This window comes from Myxocyprinus asiaticus, chromosome 36 (genome assembly GCF_019703515.2).
Source record: "Myxocyprinus asiaticus isolate MX2 ecotype Aquarium Trade chromosome 36, UBuf_Myxa_2, whole genome shotgun sequence".
Classification (NCBI taxonomy): Eukaryota; Metazoa; Chordata; class Actinopteri; order Cypriniformes; family Catostomidae; genus Myxocyprinus; species Myxocyprinus asiaticus.
This window is the reverse complement of record NC_059379.1, coordinates 22329447-22343110: the sequence shown is the minus strand read 5'-3', so window position 1 is coordinate 22343110 and position 13664 is coordinate 22329447. Positions and strand designations below refer to the sequence as shown.

At 37.5% G+C, this 13664-nt stretch overlaps 1 protein-coding gene across 3 annotated transcripts in view; it reads left to right on the top strand.

Annotated features, from left to right (window-relative positions):
- LOC127427287 (caskin-2-like) overlaps nucleotides 1-13664 on the top strand; it is a 51977-nt gene that overhangs the window by 30586 nt on the left and 7727 nt on the right. The window contains exons 8-19 of one of the 3 annotated variants that reach the window (XM_051674793.1): nucleotides 530-638; nucleotides 866-974; nucleotides 1589-1683; nucleotides 4158-4275; nucleotides 7432-7602; nucleotides 8453-8542; nucleotides 9362-9495; nucleotides 9969-10047; nucleotides 11798-11883; nucleotides 12802-12912; nucleotides 13097-13198; nucleotides 13454-13592. In XM_051674793.1, coding sequence (XP_051530753.1) covers nucleotides 530-638; nucleotides 866-974; nucleotides 1589-1683; nucleotides 4158-4275; nucleotides 7432-7602; nucleotides 8453-8542; nucleotides 9362-9495; nucleotides 9969-10047; nucleotides 11798-11883; nucleotides 12802-12912; nucleotides 13097-13198; nucleotides 13454-13592 — 1343 coding nt within the window. Of the gene's footprint in view, nucleotides 1-529; nucleotides 639-865; nucleotides 975-1588; nucleotides 1684-4157; nucleotides 4276-7431; nucleotides 7603-8452; nucleotides 8543-9358; nucleotides 9496-9968; nucleotides 10048-11797; nucleotides 11884-12801; nucleotides 12913-13096; nucleotides 13199-13453; nucleotides 13593-13664 lie in introns of all 3 variants that reach the window. The other 2 variants (XM_051674792.1, XM_051674794.1) reach the window with 2 other exon arrangements.

Genomic DNA, 13664 nt, shown 5'->3' with positions numbered 1-13664 from the left:
GTAATAAGATGCATAATGAGCAGTCAGACGTTCATTAATTAACACCAACAGAACTCAGACACAAACCGCTTCGCATCGGGATCCTGATCACCTTGTCAGGGTTCATTTTGCGATAACAACCGGCTGACTGTACATTATCCCTTACTTAATAACCACTAAACTGTATAATGTCTCAGGGATCCAATTTTCTACACAGCTGTGCTAGTTTCATGCCTCTCATTCCACTCTAGGGTCAATTTCTTCTCCCATAATATAATTTCAAGTCAGATCAATATTTAATGTTCATTTATTTATTTAATAAGAAAACCATGTAATTTGCGAGATAATGTACAATCAGCTGGTCATTATCACAAAAATAAACCCCTTCAGGGTGATACAAGGTCCTGATCACCCTTTCAAGGTTTATTTTTGTGATAATGACCAGCTGTACATTATCCCTTACATAGTTTATTAAAGACATGAATGATTTTATTCGTATCTTGTGGACAGGATGGCTCATGTGTCGCTGTGGTCTATCACTCATTTTTAGACTGTTGCTTAAAGCTGGGATTGACATCAACAGAACCACTAAAGCTGGTACGGCTCTGCACGAGGCTGCCCTCTACGGGAAAACAGAAGTAGTAAAACTATTGCTTGATGTAAGTGAAATAATATTCTCTCAAATACGAAAACCAGAAAACAGTGTTGTGCGTAGTTATACAGCAGTGCAACTGTGATAGCAGATACTATGAAAATTGTCCACCATTGTCCAATTACAGTATATCGGACACCATGACATATTACTTTTGTTTTTACTTCTTTTGTGGCATACTATTAACCATGCATCTGTCCGATTTAATCCAATGCATCACCGTATACCACTTAGGCTGGAATTGATGTGAACATCCGCAACACCTACAACCAAACAGCCCTGGACATTGTGAACCAGTTCACCACTTCACACGCCAGCAGAGAAATCAAAGAACTCCTTAGAGGTGACTCAGAAAAGACTCTCTCTCTCTCTTTCTCTCTCTCTCTCTCTCTCATACCTGGAGATGCAACTAAATGTTTTGTTTGTGTGTGTGTCTAGTTCAACAAGCTTGCGTTCGTCTGTATGTGTTAAATGAAGAACTGTACTGTTCTACTATGCAACCTGTAATCCAGTAGCTTGTTGGCTTTGAAGTGTGCGCTTTGAAATTAACACAAAACACGGCAGAAGGAGCTGTGTTTGAAGTTGAGGGGTGTTTAGTCTCCGTGTTCTGAGCTCAACTTCCCATGAAATATTCAGGAGATGTGCTCAGTGCTTTAGAGTATTTAAACATTATACTAATGCTCTTTAAGTTTTTTCCCCCATTACACTTCTTTATTTCAACTCAGAACATCTCTCCATTTGAGTCTAAAATCCTTAGGTTCTCAGGTTGTGTATCTTGGGCAGGGGACCTTCAAATTGTTTACAGTAAGATCACATTAGTTACACCCTCAGGGAGCCATATTGAGTTGGGAGGTAAAACCTTTTGAAGACATGAATGTTTTCATAGCAACTGTCCCTTACTCTTTCTCTCATTCTCACTATTTCTTGCATATATGGCACTGGGTTACTCGACATTAGATGCCAGTGGAGCATTGCAGGTGAGAGCACTGAAGGACTACTGGAATCTCCATGACCCCACTGCACTCAACATCCGGGCAGGAGATGTAATCATGGTAGGCTTGATTATTTTCCATGCAAACTCCCCACTATTTCTCACATGAGGTGTCCTAATTTGATACTGATAATCATGGTGGTGTATAATGTGTGTGTTATGTAACAGGCCTATATAATGTGCTTGGGCAATGCCTTGATCTGCAGGCTTACTGAATTACTAAACTGTGTGTTTTAATGAATCACAGAAACATCTAAAACAAAAACAACATAGTTGTTTAGGGCAGTGATACTTCATAGCCCAGTAGGTACTTAAGCAGGCTGCAAGCGTACTTTTTGATTTTGCTTTGTAAAACCTAACTTTTGCGTGTTCCTTTTAAGGGAACATTTGTCAATTTGTGCAGATAACACTTATATCCAACCTATGGGAAATACAGACACTATACTCATTAGCAATTTGCAAAAAGAAACACATTTATGGATTAGTATTGATTAAGAGGGACTTCAGTCTTACTGATGGAAGCTGTGGGGTACCGAAGACAAAAAAGGTTGAGAAACACTGGTGTAGTCCTATGGGAAAACAGTAGAGCCAATAGCTTGTTTTAGAGTTTTTTAAATATGCACTAAGATGCAAGACAAAACACAGCATTACATATCATATCTCTAACGATATCATCATATTCTGAACATAAAGAGTAGCAGTGAAGTGAATAAGCGAGGATGTTAATTTGGTGTTCCCAGCAGAGAATACTTTAGCTGCGGTCCAGCCTGCTGCAACAGGTCCTTGTCAATCCGCTTTTGATGTGTGACTCAAGTGAATGAAACGCAGCTTGAGCTGTTTGTGCTGTAGTAGTGTTGGCTCATCCTAGTTTTATAACAGTGTGCTTCTCCCCCCACTGGAAGGCTTGTTTATGTTCAGTGTCTGTACTGTAGAGTGAAGCCTGAGGCGCAGTGCAACAGGTATGCTAGGTCATTATTCACACCCTGTCTGTCTGGATAGCTGTAGGCTGCCATTTCTGCTAGCATAAAATGCAACTGTGCTTTTGTGGCAGTGAGGCATTATAGAGAAATACAGTAGGCTATATCTACAGAGAGATATGTCTTTTTGTATAAAATGTTTTATTTTCAGGTATTTTCTATAACTTTAACTTTTCTGTTTAAACTAGAACCTAATCAACACATAATTCAAAGTTCTTGTATTTTTTTTATAATGTCTGTATTACTGTATATTTGAACATGCTTACCATGTTTGCTGTTTCAGTAAAAAAAAAAAAAAAATGATTGTGCTCACACGAGAACTTGCATTGTTTTGCGCTAAAAGCAACACATTCTTGTTTGAACACATGTCACTGTGAAACGAGCTCCTCTCATAGTGCTCCTGAATGTCCTGAATGATTTTCACTGAAAATGTTGTGTTCATGTTGTTTCTCACCCAAACCTATCATATGCTTTCAGAAGACTTGGAATATGAGGCACAATTTGCATGGACTACTTTTATGATACATTTGGGTACTTTTACAGGCTTTAAAATTAAGAACTATTCACTGTCATTGTACTGAGAAGACAGATCACGATATTCTTTAAAACATCTGCTTTTGTGTTCGAAAGAAAAAGTCATACAGGTTTGGAACAACATGAGGGTGAGAGAATTTTGTTTATGTTGCACTGGCCGATATGAATCAGAATCAAGTTTATATTGGCCAAGTAAGATACACTTACAAGGATTTTTGCTCAGTTGGTTGTTCCACAACACATATTTTTACATAGGGTTTCTAATATACAAAATACATTTTGCAGTTTTTATAATTATACTGACATCTAGTGGCGTGGATGCAGCATGATGAAAAAGCAATAGTTTTTGGTTACAAATGCCATTGTAGAAATGCATTATTTTAAAAATCATAATAGAAATAGAAATGAAAATAAATAATAAAACAGCTTTTATTAGGCTCCTGACATGCCTTCATCTCATTTGAAATATATTTTTAATAAAATACTATTCATTTCTTCCTGGGTAAAACTTTTTTAATGAGAAGAATCACTGAGTGCACTTTTAAGAGCAGTCCTGGAAACAAAGCACTGCATGTCACAGTGCCTATTTCCAGGTCTGCTTTATCCTACATACAATTCTTTGTCAGTCAGATGGACTGTGTTTTTTTATTGCTATACATGTTCTCTCTATTATGTGTGGAATGCCAAATGTCTTAAGTCACTACTTTGGTCAGCCAAATGAAGAAAGAATCACAGGCATGAGGTTAGGGAAGAAGGTTTATAGGCTATGGCTGTTATTTAAAACTGGATGACACACCGGTCACTTGGCGTTGAATAGTGTAGGGTGCAAAGAAGGCTATAATTAAATCAAAAGCTATAACAATATTAAACCACTATTGTAATCCCTTATCTAAAAATAAATGATGTCCCATTAATATTGAGTTCTTTAAAATGGTTTAAGAAGGTCACTCAAAGCACTGAATGTCACATATTTTGAAAGGGCTGTTGGCCCTGGAAATCCTGTCATGTTATTGATCTGTTTCAGGTCTTAGAGCAGCACATGGATGGACGTTGGAAAGGGCACATCCACGACAATCAGAGAGGCACTGACCGTGTGGGATACTTCCCTCCCTCCATTGTAGAGGTCATTAGTCACAGATCAGGTATATTGGATATGAGTTTATTGCTCAAATTACGCAAGCTGGTTTGTTGTTGTCACGCTTAAGAGTAAAATGAATTTTTGGGTGAGCAAGCTGATCTACTTTCCCATGTTATCCATGATCCATGTTATTCCAAAATTATTTTAGAATGTTCCAAATAACATCTTGAGTGCATCAATGGAGGCATGGAAATCGACCGTTTGTACCAAGGAGTTAACATGATCAATCACAAATTTGATTAGTAATCTAGAAATAGCAGAGCATATTCAATTTTACAGAACTGAAACACATTGTTTTACAGAACGTCATAGGATTGAAACAAAATTACAAGCAAAATCTCTGTATTTCCAGATTTGAATTAGATTTTGAATCCCAGATTTTCAATGTGGACTCAGACTTTTAAACCCCACTGTACACATCAATATAGTGCATATTCAAGAAGTGCAGTTCTCTTAAATTCCTTTAGACATGTGGACATGTAGTCCATTGATAAAGGCACACACACAGACACACACTCTAATGGGTTTAACAGGAACATATTGGAGGCAGTCGGATCAGCTTTAGAGCCCTGTGTCTCCATGAAAAGGGGAGCAGGCCTTAGATTGCTAGGGACTGAGCAGAAAATCTTTTCCTGAAATGAGGCTGGATTTTTGTTTTGTGTGAGAGAGTGAGCACAGCGGCAGACTCAGCACTCTGCCATGTCATAGCTTTAACATCCTGCTGCTCACGCAAAATTAGCCTCCACTCTAAGCTCCAACCTCAATACTGCTGAAGAGGAGATGATGAAGGCAAAACAGCCAGTCCCTCCAGATGAAGATCCAGCCTCTCATCTCATTGTGCTGGGGCACTATTCTCCCATCCAGTTGATCTGTTTTTGACATGGATTTAGTGAGAAAATACATTGACATTTATTCATTTTGTAGACGCTTTTATCCAAAGCGACTTACAGAATGTGGAAGGATACAACAAAAGCGATTCATCTTAAGGAGAGAGTAACAAAATAAGTGCTGCAATACAAAGTTTCAATTGTATTAGAAAAGTACAAGCCAAGACAGAGATTAGAGTGCAAACACTTTTGTATTAAAGTTATACTTTTTATTTATTTTTTTTACCATCCTTGTCTTTTAAATTGTTACTTTTATTATGTTTCAGTGTTTTTATGTTATTTAATCTGAGATTCTCAACTGGTTTTGCTTCAGCAACCAGATTTTTGATTAGACATCAAGTGGCAACCCAACACAGTACCAAAATTGTTTATTGTACAAAAGTAAACAAAAAAATCCTTAAAATCATACTGTCATGTCATCAAACATAAAATGTATTAATACCTATACTGCATAGACACAATGTGACAATTTTGTAAACGCATAAACAGAAATGTGAATGAATAGCCTAACGCATGGGAAATACCCTGGTCAAAATATTGTATTTTTTGTAATATTTCCAAGCAGAGGCATCATGCTCATTCAAACTGAGGGAGCACGTGCCCCCTTAGATTTTTTTGAGAGGATCTCAAATTGTACCTTTGACAATTAAATTAAATTATTATTGCATGTAAAAAAGAATGTCTGTGGCTAGAATCTTTATTCAAATGTCTAAATTTCATCAGTCCAAGTCCAATTGTGTCACATATTTTTCGCTTCACGTGGCATCCAGTGGCTTCTTCGAAGATTGCACTCAGGGGAAGGTCGAGCAGCATCAAGGGAAAGCGCGGTGTTGTGGTAATAAAAACTAATTAATTGCGTCAGCCTCAGTGCCGTTAATATTTGTCATTAATATCTGATCGCTGTGGAACAGCCAATCAGTGTTTTTATATAATCTAATATAGATTATGTTCATGTTTTTGTTTGATCGGTCACTGTTGATTTACTTTGGTGCTGAAATGCTTTTTTTTAAGTTTTGTGCATCTTTACACTCTCTTTTCTTCATGTTTAAAGAAAGTAGCAGCATATTATATTATCTCTGTGAATCCTCTCCTTTCCAGTCATTATAAAATCTAAGAAACTGAAGTTGGTTTTACATGGTTCCTTGGTGGCCGTGGGTTCCGCATTTTCCACAGGAGAAAAGCGGCGGGCGGCTACACAGATCGAAGCAGCAGTGCTTGTGCTCATGAGACTTTGTCACTGCTTACAGCACACACTGCGCAAGGTAAAAATATTTAAAAAACAATCGTGGCTGCTGCGTATCATTGACCATCTCACAGAGATAACTTTATTTAGTTGGCATTTAGCTTTTATTTATTCAGCTCCCTTAAGCACAGACTGATCTGATCGATCGCTCGCTATAATATATCAGTGATTACTCCCTATTTCCTATATGCATTGTGTGGCAATCACTATAAATAATATTGAACGAGTGAGCAATTTCACATTTTGTCTGTGCTCTGTTCATGGTTAAACTATCTTATGGAGAAAAACTCACTCTTGGAAATGCCTCATTCATAAATAAGCTACATATTTTCACTCTGTTGAGCTGAAGCAGTTGTGGGCACTGTTGCATTTGTGCTGATGCCTTTTGCACCTCCTCTTGTGTCATGTATGCATAATGCCTGCACAAAAGAGGTGGTAAGATCGCAAAGAAATTTATGTAAAGAGGTCAGACGTGCACTTCACCTCATAAAATGTAACTAAGTGCAACCATTACTGAAACACTTTTATTGACAAACAGTTATTTTAATAACTGTAAATTTAGTCAATTTAATTGTTATATTAAAAAGGTGATACTGTGTCCCGTGATTTATTCCGTGTTTGTGGTCGCTGACCTTGGTGCCCCCTCAAAACAAATGTGCATGACGCCCCTGTTTCCAAGTGCACCAAAATACCAGAGCCCTTCTATCAAGGGGAGTCTAGAAGGTTAGCAAAGCAATGCATAATGCGGCGGTCTCATTTACATTATATTGGCAATAGATACACTGGCAGGGAGACAAGAGGCCTTGCATTTTATTATTTGCATTCAACATTGTTTTTTCCCTGTCAGATCAGACCCATTTTTGGGTTGTGACCCACTAGTTGAGAACCATAATCATAATTTAAATGTTACATGATTGTGACATTTCAGAGAAAGTCAACCTTTCTCTTTTGGCTTATAGAGCATATCATCTTTCGTGATTCATTTGTGTTGCCATGGTGCCTCATTTGTGTTTCCATGTTGTGTCTATAGGGGGTGTTCTCTCCCGGCAGGCATCACTGCCTATCCAGAGACATCACATTCTCTCCAGGGTCCTGCCCCCACACAGTTCTCATCCCACCTCTCACACTGATGACTCCTACACCCTTTACTCATCCACCCGTCCTGTCCTGACTCACCAGAACGGGCTGGATCAGCACCCAGGTAGCATGAGAATTAGACTCGTAGTCAAGAATCCAAGTACTCACACTTGCATACACACACAATCTCATCTCAAGACCCCATCCAAGCTGAAATCTATGACAGCAAAGAAACAAGCACACGCAACATCTCAGTTGTGGGAGTTGTGAAGTTAAGGTTCAGGTGAAGCAAAGGATAAATTGAGATGACTGTCTTCCTCCCTACCAGACCATTCATCCTTTGTGGGGTACAACAGAAACTACACCACTGAGATGATAATCAGGGATCCCCTGTATTTTGACACCTTAACCACACTAAAAATGTTATGAATGTCTTTGCATTATATAAAAAAAAATATCAAACCAAGTGGCATTTGTTTGAAATTAAATATGTATTTTTAAAGAAGTATATTTAAAGTAAAATAGCACAAGCACACTTTTTAAACAAGACATAAAAAAGTTGCCAGGCTTCAAATGATAAAACAATAGATATATTATTCAAAATACAGACAAAAATATTGCTACATTTTACACACATCTTTAGTTAATTTGATGAAGTATCCCTGCTGTTATTTTTCTCGAACACCTGTGCGAGTATAATATTGCACAGTTATTGCAAAATGGCTCAAAATATTGAAGTTTGATCATCACTTGTTAGCAGATAACACTTGGTTTGATATTTTGTTATTTAATGCCATGACATTCAGGCACTTCTAAATATTCAAAGGTCTAAATATTTTTTATAAGACCCCAGTTCTAAAACTAACTAATCTGATCTCTGGTATGAGATTCAGTAAACCTTATCATGATCTACACTGGGCCCAAAGACACCCAGAGTTCCCCCTCTGGCCCTTTAAAGTGTTTGTGTTTGCTAGGTTTGCTTCCCGACAGTCCCAGTGCACTGTGTAAGCCAGCTAGTCCCAGAGAGCCAGAGGATATTTGGGTTCTCAGGACCTCTCTCGATGGTAAGATTTACCCATTTCCCCAGACCACTGTTCGTCCCCAGTATTTCCCCAGCCTGTTGTCTCATCCCCACAGCCTTCTGCTGGTCCAAAAGCCCAGCTGTTTTACATGGTCCCTGTTTACTTAGGCTAGATTTGTCCTATGTTTGTTTGTCAGCCTACCATCAGCTTGCCACTGTGTGTTGCTTAATTCGCACTAATCCTTCTCAGTGATCCTTTGTGCTCCTACTAGCTTCTCATATAGAAGTTGTTACCATTTAAAAATTTCCCTTCGATTTGTTTCTGGAGGTGGGAATCAACATGCAAGAACGTAATGCAATTCAAAACTATGATACACTGCAAGCTTTTACTCATTTCTTTTTCATTCGTCTTCATTGGACTTCGATGCTTTGAGCAACAAGCGCTAAACTTCCTGCTTCATTTGATCAAAGAGCCGTAGAAGTAGCATAGGCCATAGGCCACTTGCAGTGTCAGTGAAGAAAACAAAAACATGTGAGGGAATAGGTTCCAACGTGTTTATCATACATATGGATTACACAAAAACCCTTGCTGTCTGTATGGAGGATCTGTACATCTGATATCAATAGTAATAAAAAAGTTTTAGACTTATATTTTTTGTTTATTCTGAGTTCGCATTTTGGTCGAATATAAATAATTGAGTGTTCATTGACCTAATACTGCAGTAAGGTCCATTTTCTCAAACACTTGCTCTGAGGTCTCTTTTTGCCAAAATGATTCTTGGATTTAGAATATCTATATAATATCATGAGGTGAAATATTGCAATGTTTTCTTTCTCTCTGTCTTTGTTTTTGTTTCAGCAGGAGACAGGCACAGTGTTGGCAGTGCAGGCAGCATGGGCAGTAGTCGCAGTGCTGGCAGTGGACAGAGCACTGAGGGGAACTTTCAACACAATGGATCCCATCAGTCACCTGATTCTGTTCAGGACACCACAAAGGTGGGCTTTAGTCTCACTCACATCGCCTTCACAGTCTCATTGCCGTTAATTACACAACATAATAAACACTGAATTTTATATGCAGCTTTGCATGTTTAGTACAGTGCTCTCAAGGCAGCATTAAAAGGAATCTCTTCCGTGTGAGCCACATCTTCTTACTGACTGACTGTGCCACATTTAAAACTTCTGCAATTACTTCTGCTACCATAGAACTACTAATGTTCATCTCATAGGTGACATGCTGTGATTTTTCCCCACACTCTCAATGATTGTGTCTGTAATAGTCTCATGACACCACAACAGAGTCTGTTTTACATTGAATAACAGTTATTCTTTAAGATCACGCTGATTATTATGATTAATATTCACTTGATCTAATCAGAGCATCCGTGTGAAATCTTTTACACTCTGTGAACTCATTCTGCCAGACAGTTTTATGTGATCATGTGTTGTTGTTTTTTTTCTCTGTGCAGCTGCCTCCCTCTGCTGGAGAATTGGTAGAACAGTGCTGTCAGATGCCTGACTCAACCAAACAGATAGACCTTCATTCAGGTTAGCACTGTCTTCACTTCAGCTGTTACTGCCAAACTGCTTACTCTCCCTAATAATTAAATATAATTAAATCATCTTATTAGGTTCGGAAAAAAAGCACTTCTGAAAAAGATTTTTGGCAGAGTGATGGAGTGTTTTAAAATCTGCAAATACTAATTGATATTAGTGTCCCCCAAAAGATTTGGACACTTGATTCACACTTAAAAATGCATGAAAATGTCTTTCCATTACAGTTTATAACAAAAATATTAAACCAAGCAATGCTTATTTGTAAGAATGTTCGCACAAACACACTTTTCAAGAAAACATTTTTTTTTTCGATTTCAAATTATAAATCAATCAATATATTATTCAAAATATAGACAGAGTATTTGGACACTTTCTGGTTGTCTAATTTTGTGCACTATGTCCTTTGTTGTAAATAAACTATGGTCTTTATGTGAGAACATTTTTGTAAACTGAGGGGAACTTCATACAGTACATCCACTAAAAATCACATTGGGATCAGTTGTTTTATAGTAGTTGCAAAAATGCTAAAGAAAGTGAAGTTTCTTCTGAGCATATTCGGATTTGTTTGTAGATGCAGATATATTATAAAATATAACCTGAGTGTCCTGAAGTGGTCCTCTTTAGTGGGCCACAGTTTATAAAACATTTGTTCATTTAGATATTAAAGCTTGAAGACAGTTTTTGACAGTTAAAGTACATTTTCACTGTTGTCTAGCTTACCCTTGTAATTGGTCATGTCCTTGAATATGCCACATGTTGTATCTTCCCATGAAAAATACATATTTTGAGAATGGTATAATACAAAAAGCCCTGTGTATTTCATTTTGAAACTGAATGTTTGTTTTTTTTTTAGCCATCTTAAAATGAATAATTAAAAAAATGTAGAAACAGTTGCTCTCCAAGGCAGCAATAAAGACATGAGTGAAGCGGCTTAAAATATCTGCTCATTTTTACTTAAGGATGAATACAGTGCTGTGTCATATTTCACTGGGAGGGAAGGACACAGTGATGGAGGGAGGGAGTCAAAGTTGTATGTAAGTCAGAAATACCAAAGATCTTGAGAGAGAGAGAAAAATATCAATGACACAGATGCAAAAGTTATGTAGGGTCCTTGGATTAAAGAGGATCTGAAAATAAGCATGAGATCAAGAAACTCTTTAAAAATCAGCTTATTTTATGGAGGTGAGTCATTTGGAGAAGTATTCAGATGCATTTCATTGCCACTGCAGACAGTTACAGGAGGGAGGCATTTTAAAAATGATACATGTCTATTTAAATGTAGCTGTATGCTTTGTTACAAGTTTAATGGAATGCCATTATATAATATAGATTCTTATTGGAACACTGGAACTTGTTGTTCATGATAAGCACATTTTGTCCAAATCCTTGTAGTCATATTTGTCGTCAGATATGCTGTATTATTATACAATACCTTTCCTCTCTGTCTCTTACACTTGGAAACTCACACAATCTTAAGTCCTCTTCTCTAAATGTCAGTGATTGTGCTATTCTGGTATGACATTGTTGTTAATGAAAATGAAAAACAGTGCCTGGGGAAACAGGAGAACATTCTTTTTCAGTCTGCTGAAACATGTAGTCCATCAAACGTGTACAGTAACATGTATGAAAGACTGCACTAAGCCCCTGCACTGTTTACTGCAGCTAGATTCCATCCTCCACAGCCGCCCAAGGCAATAGCTTTGACCAACAGAAAATGTGTTTGTATGTATGTGTACTTTAGGTGCTCTTGGACGTAGGGTGCATCTGAACTGCTCCAGAACTGGAGAGCAACATGTCATCCATTCACAGCAACTTCTAGATGGCAGGGTAAGTCCAAGACTATGTTGGGAAAAGCATATTACCATATTACTCTTACTATTACTGCAGTGTATATTGTGTACGTATGTACAAATATTCTGTATGCGTAGAATAGACTGTATACCACAATGCAGTGTGCTCGATTGGACTTTCCATTTCCACCGTGATGGACGAACCAGAAAGAATTACTGCACCGATTTTTAACATCTCTTAAATTTTTGTCCCTCCAAAGATATTGGGTTAGTTCTTCCAAAAATGAAAACACTGTAGTAATTTACTCAACCTCATATGTGATTTATTTTTTGTATTTTTTTAAGAATGTTGATGCCGCACTTATTTCATACAATTGAATTGAATGAGGACTGTGGCTATCAGTCCCTAACATTCTACAAAACATTTATTTTTGTGTTCCATGGAGGAAATACAGCCATGTGGGTTTGGAACAATATGAAGTTGAGTAAATGAAAAAAATATATATATATTTTTTTTGGTTGAACTATCCCTTTAATTAGACGTCATGCGCTGAATTAAACACGCAACTTATGAGGTCATGTTGCAAATGTAGTGAGGTCATGTGATAACATTGCAGCCTATGACAGTTTTAAGTGTTTATCTTGGAATAAATCCTACTGTACTGTTTTTTTTAAATAGTAATAAGATTGTATACAGTGTATACTGTGAAGTATGCAGTAAGTAGTAAGCTAGTATTCCATTCTGAACATCGCCAATTGCAACTATCCAAATCCTTTTTATTCTTTTTGAATACCATCTTATTCTATTCTTTCTGAATTATCTGATTTTTCATATACTAAAGAACCAGAACAAAATGGCCTGTGGACCGTAACATGACTAACACCTTGTGCTCTTTATTTCTGCAACCATTTTTGTTGTAAATTTCTGATGTATTATGCTCGATGATCTCTCAAGGATGCTGAGGCTATTTATAAGTGGCTCAGTGAATTTCAGCTTGAGCAGTACACATCTAATTTCCTCACGGCCGGCTATGATGTGCCCACTATCAGCAGAATGACACCTGAGGTGAGCTATCTCTTTCTATACCAGTATTCAGAGAAACCAAGGCTTGTGTTTGCTTCCTACTACCCCTGTACAACAAATTGGCATTAACTTCTGCATCCTACAGATTCAGCTGAAGAACAGGCAACACAGTCATCAAGTTTCTGAGACGCTTTTTAGATTTGTTTTTCTCTTTTTGTGGTTTTAGGATCTCACTGCTATTGGTGTGACAAAGCCCGGCCATCGCAAGAAGATCTCAATGGAGATCGGCAACTTGAAAATCCCTGAGTGGTTGCCAGATTACATTCCAGTAAATCATTGCTATTTGATATTTTAAGATGAAAGTTTCTATATGCATTATACATATGTACATGTTCAAGGTCATAATGCTTATTGAGAGCTTCAGTTGTTAATCAGCAAATTATTGCCTAATTTAAATGGTAGTTTTTGAATTTTACATGCCAAAAGAGAGACAGAAAAACACTGGATATGAATCAAATCAAGTAATAAGAGCATCATTATTAAGAATACAGTACTTGATTGTTTGTTTGTTTGTTTGTTTCAGTCTGATATTGGCAAATGGCTCAGTGCTATTGGGCTGCCACAGTACCAGATAAAGCTAGCAGAGAACGGGTATGACTCCATCAGCATAGTGCAGGATATCACATGGGAGGATCTGCAGGAAATTGGCATCACTAAGCTGGGTAAATGGACATTTCCTTACTACATAGTCTGTCTGTCTGTCTAACTGTCTATCTATCTATCTGTCTATCTGT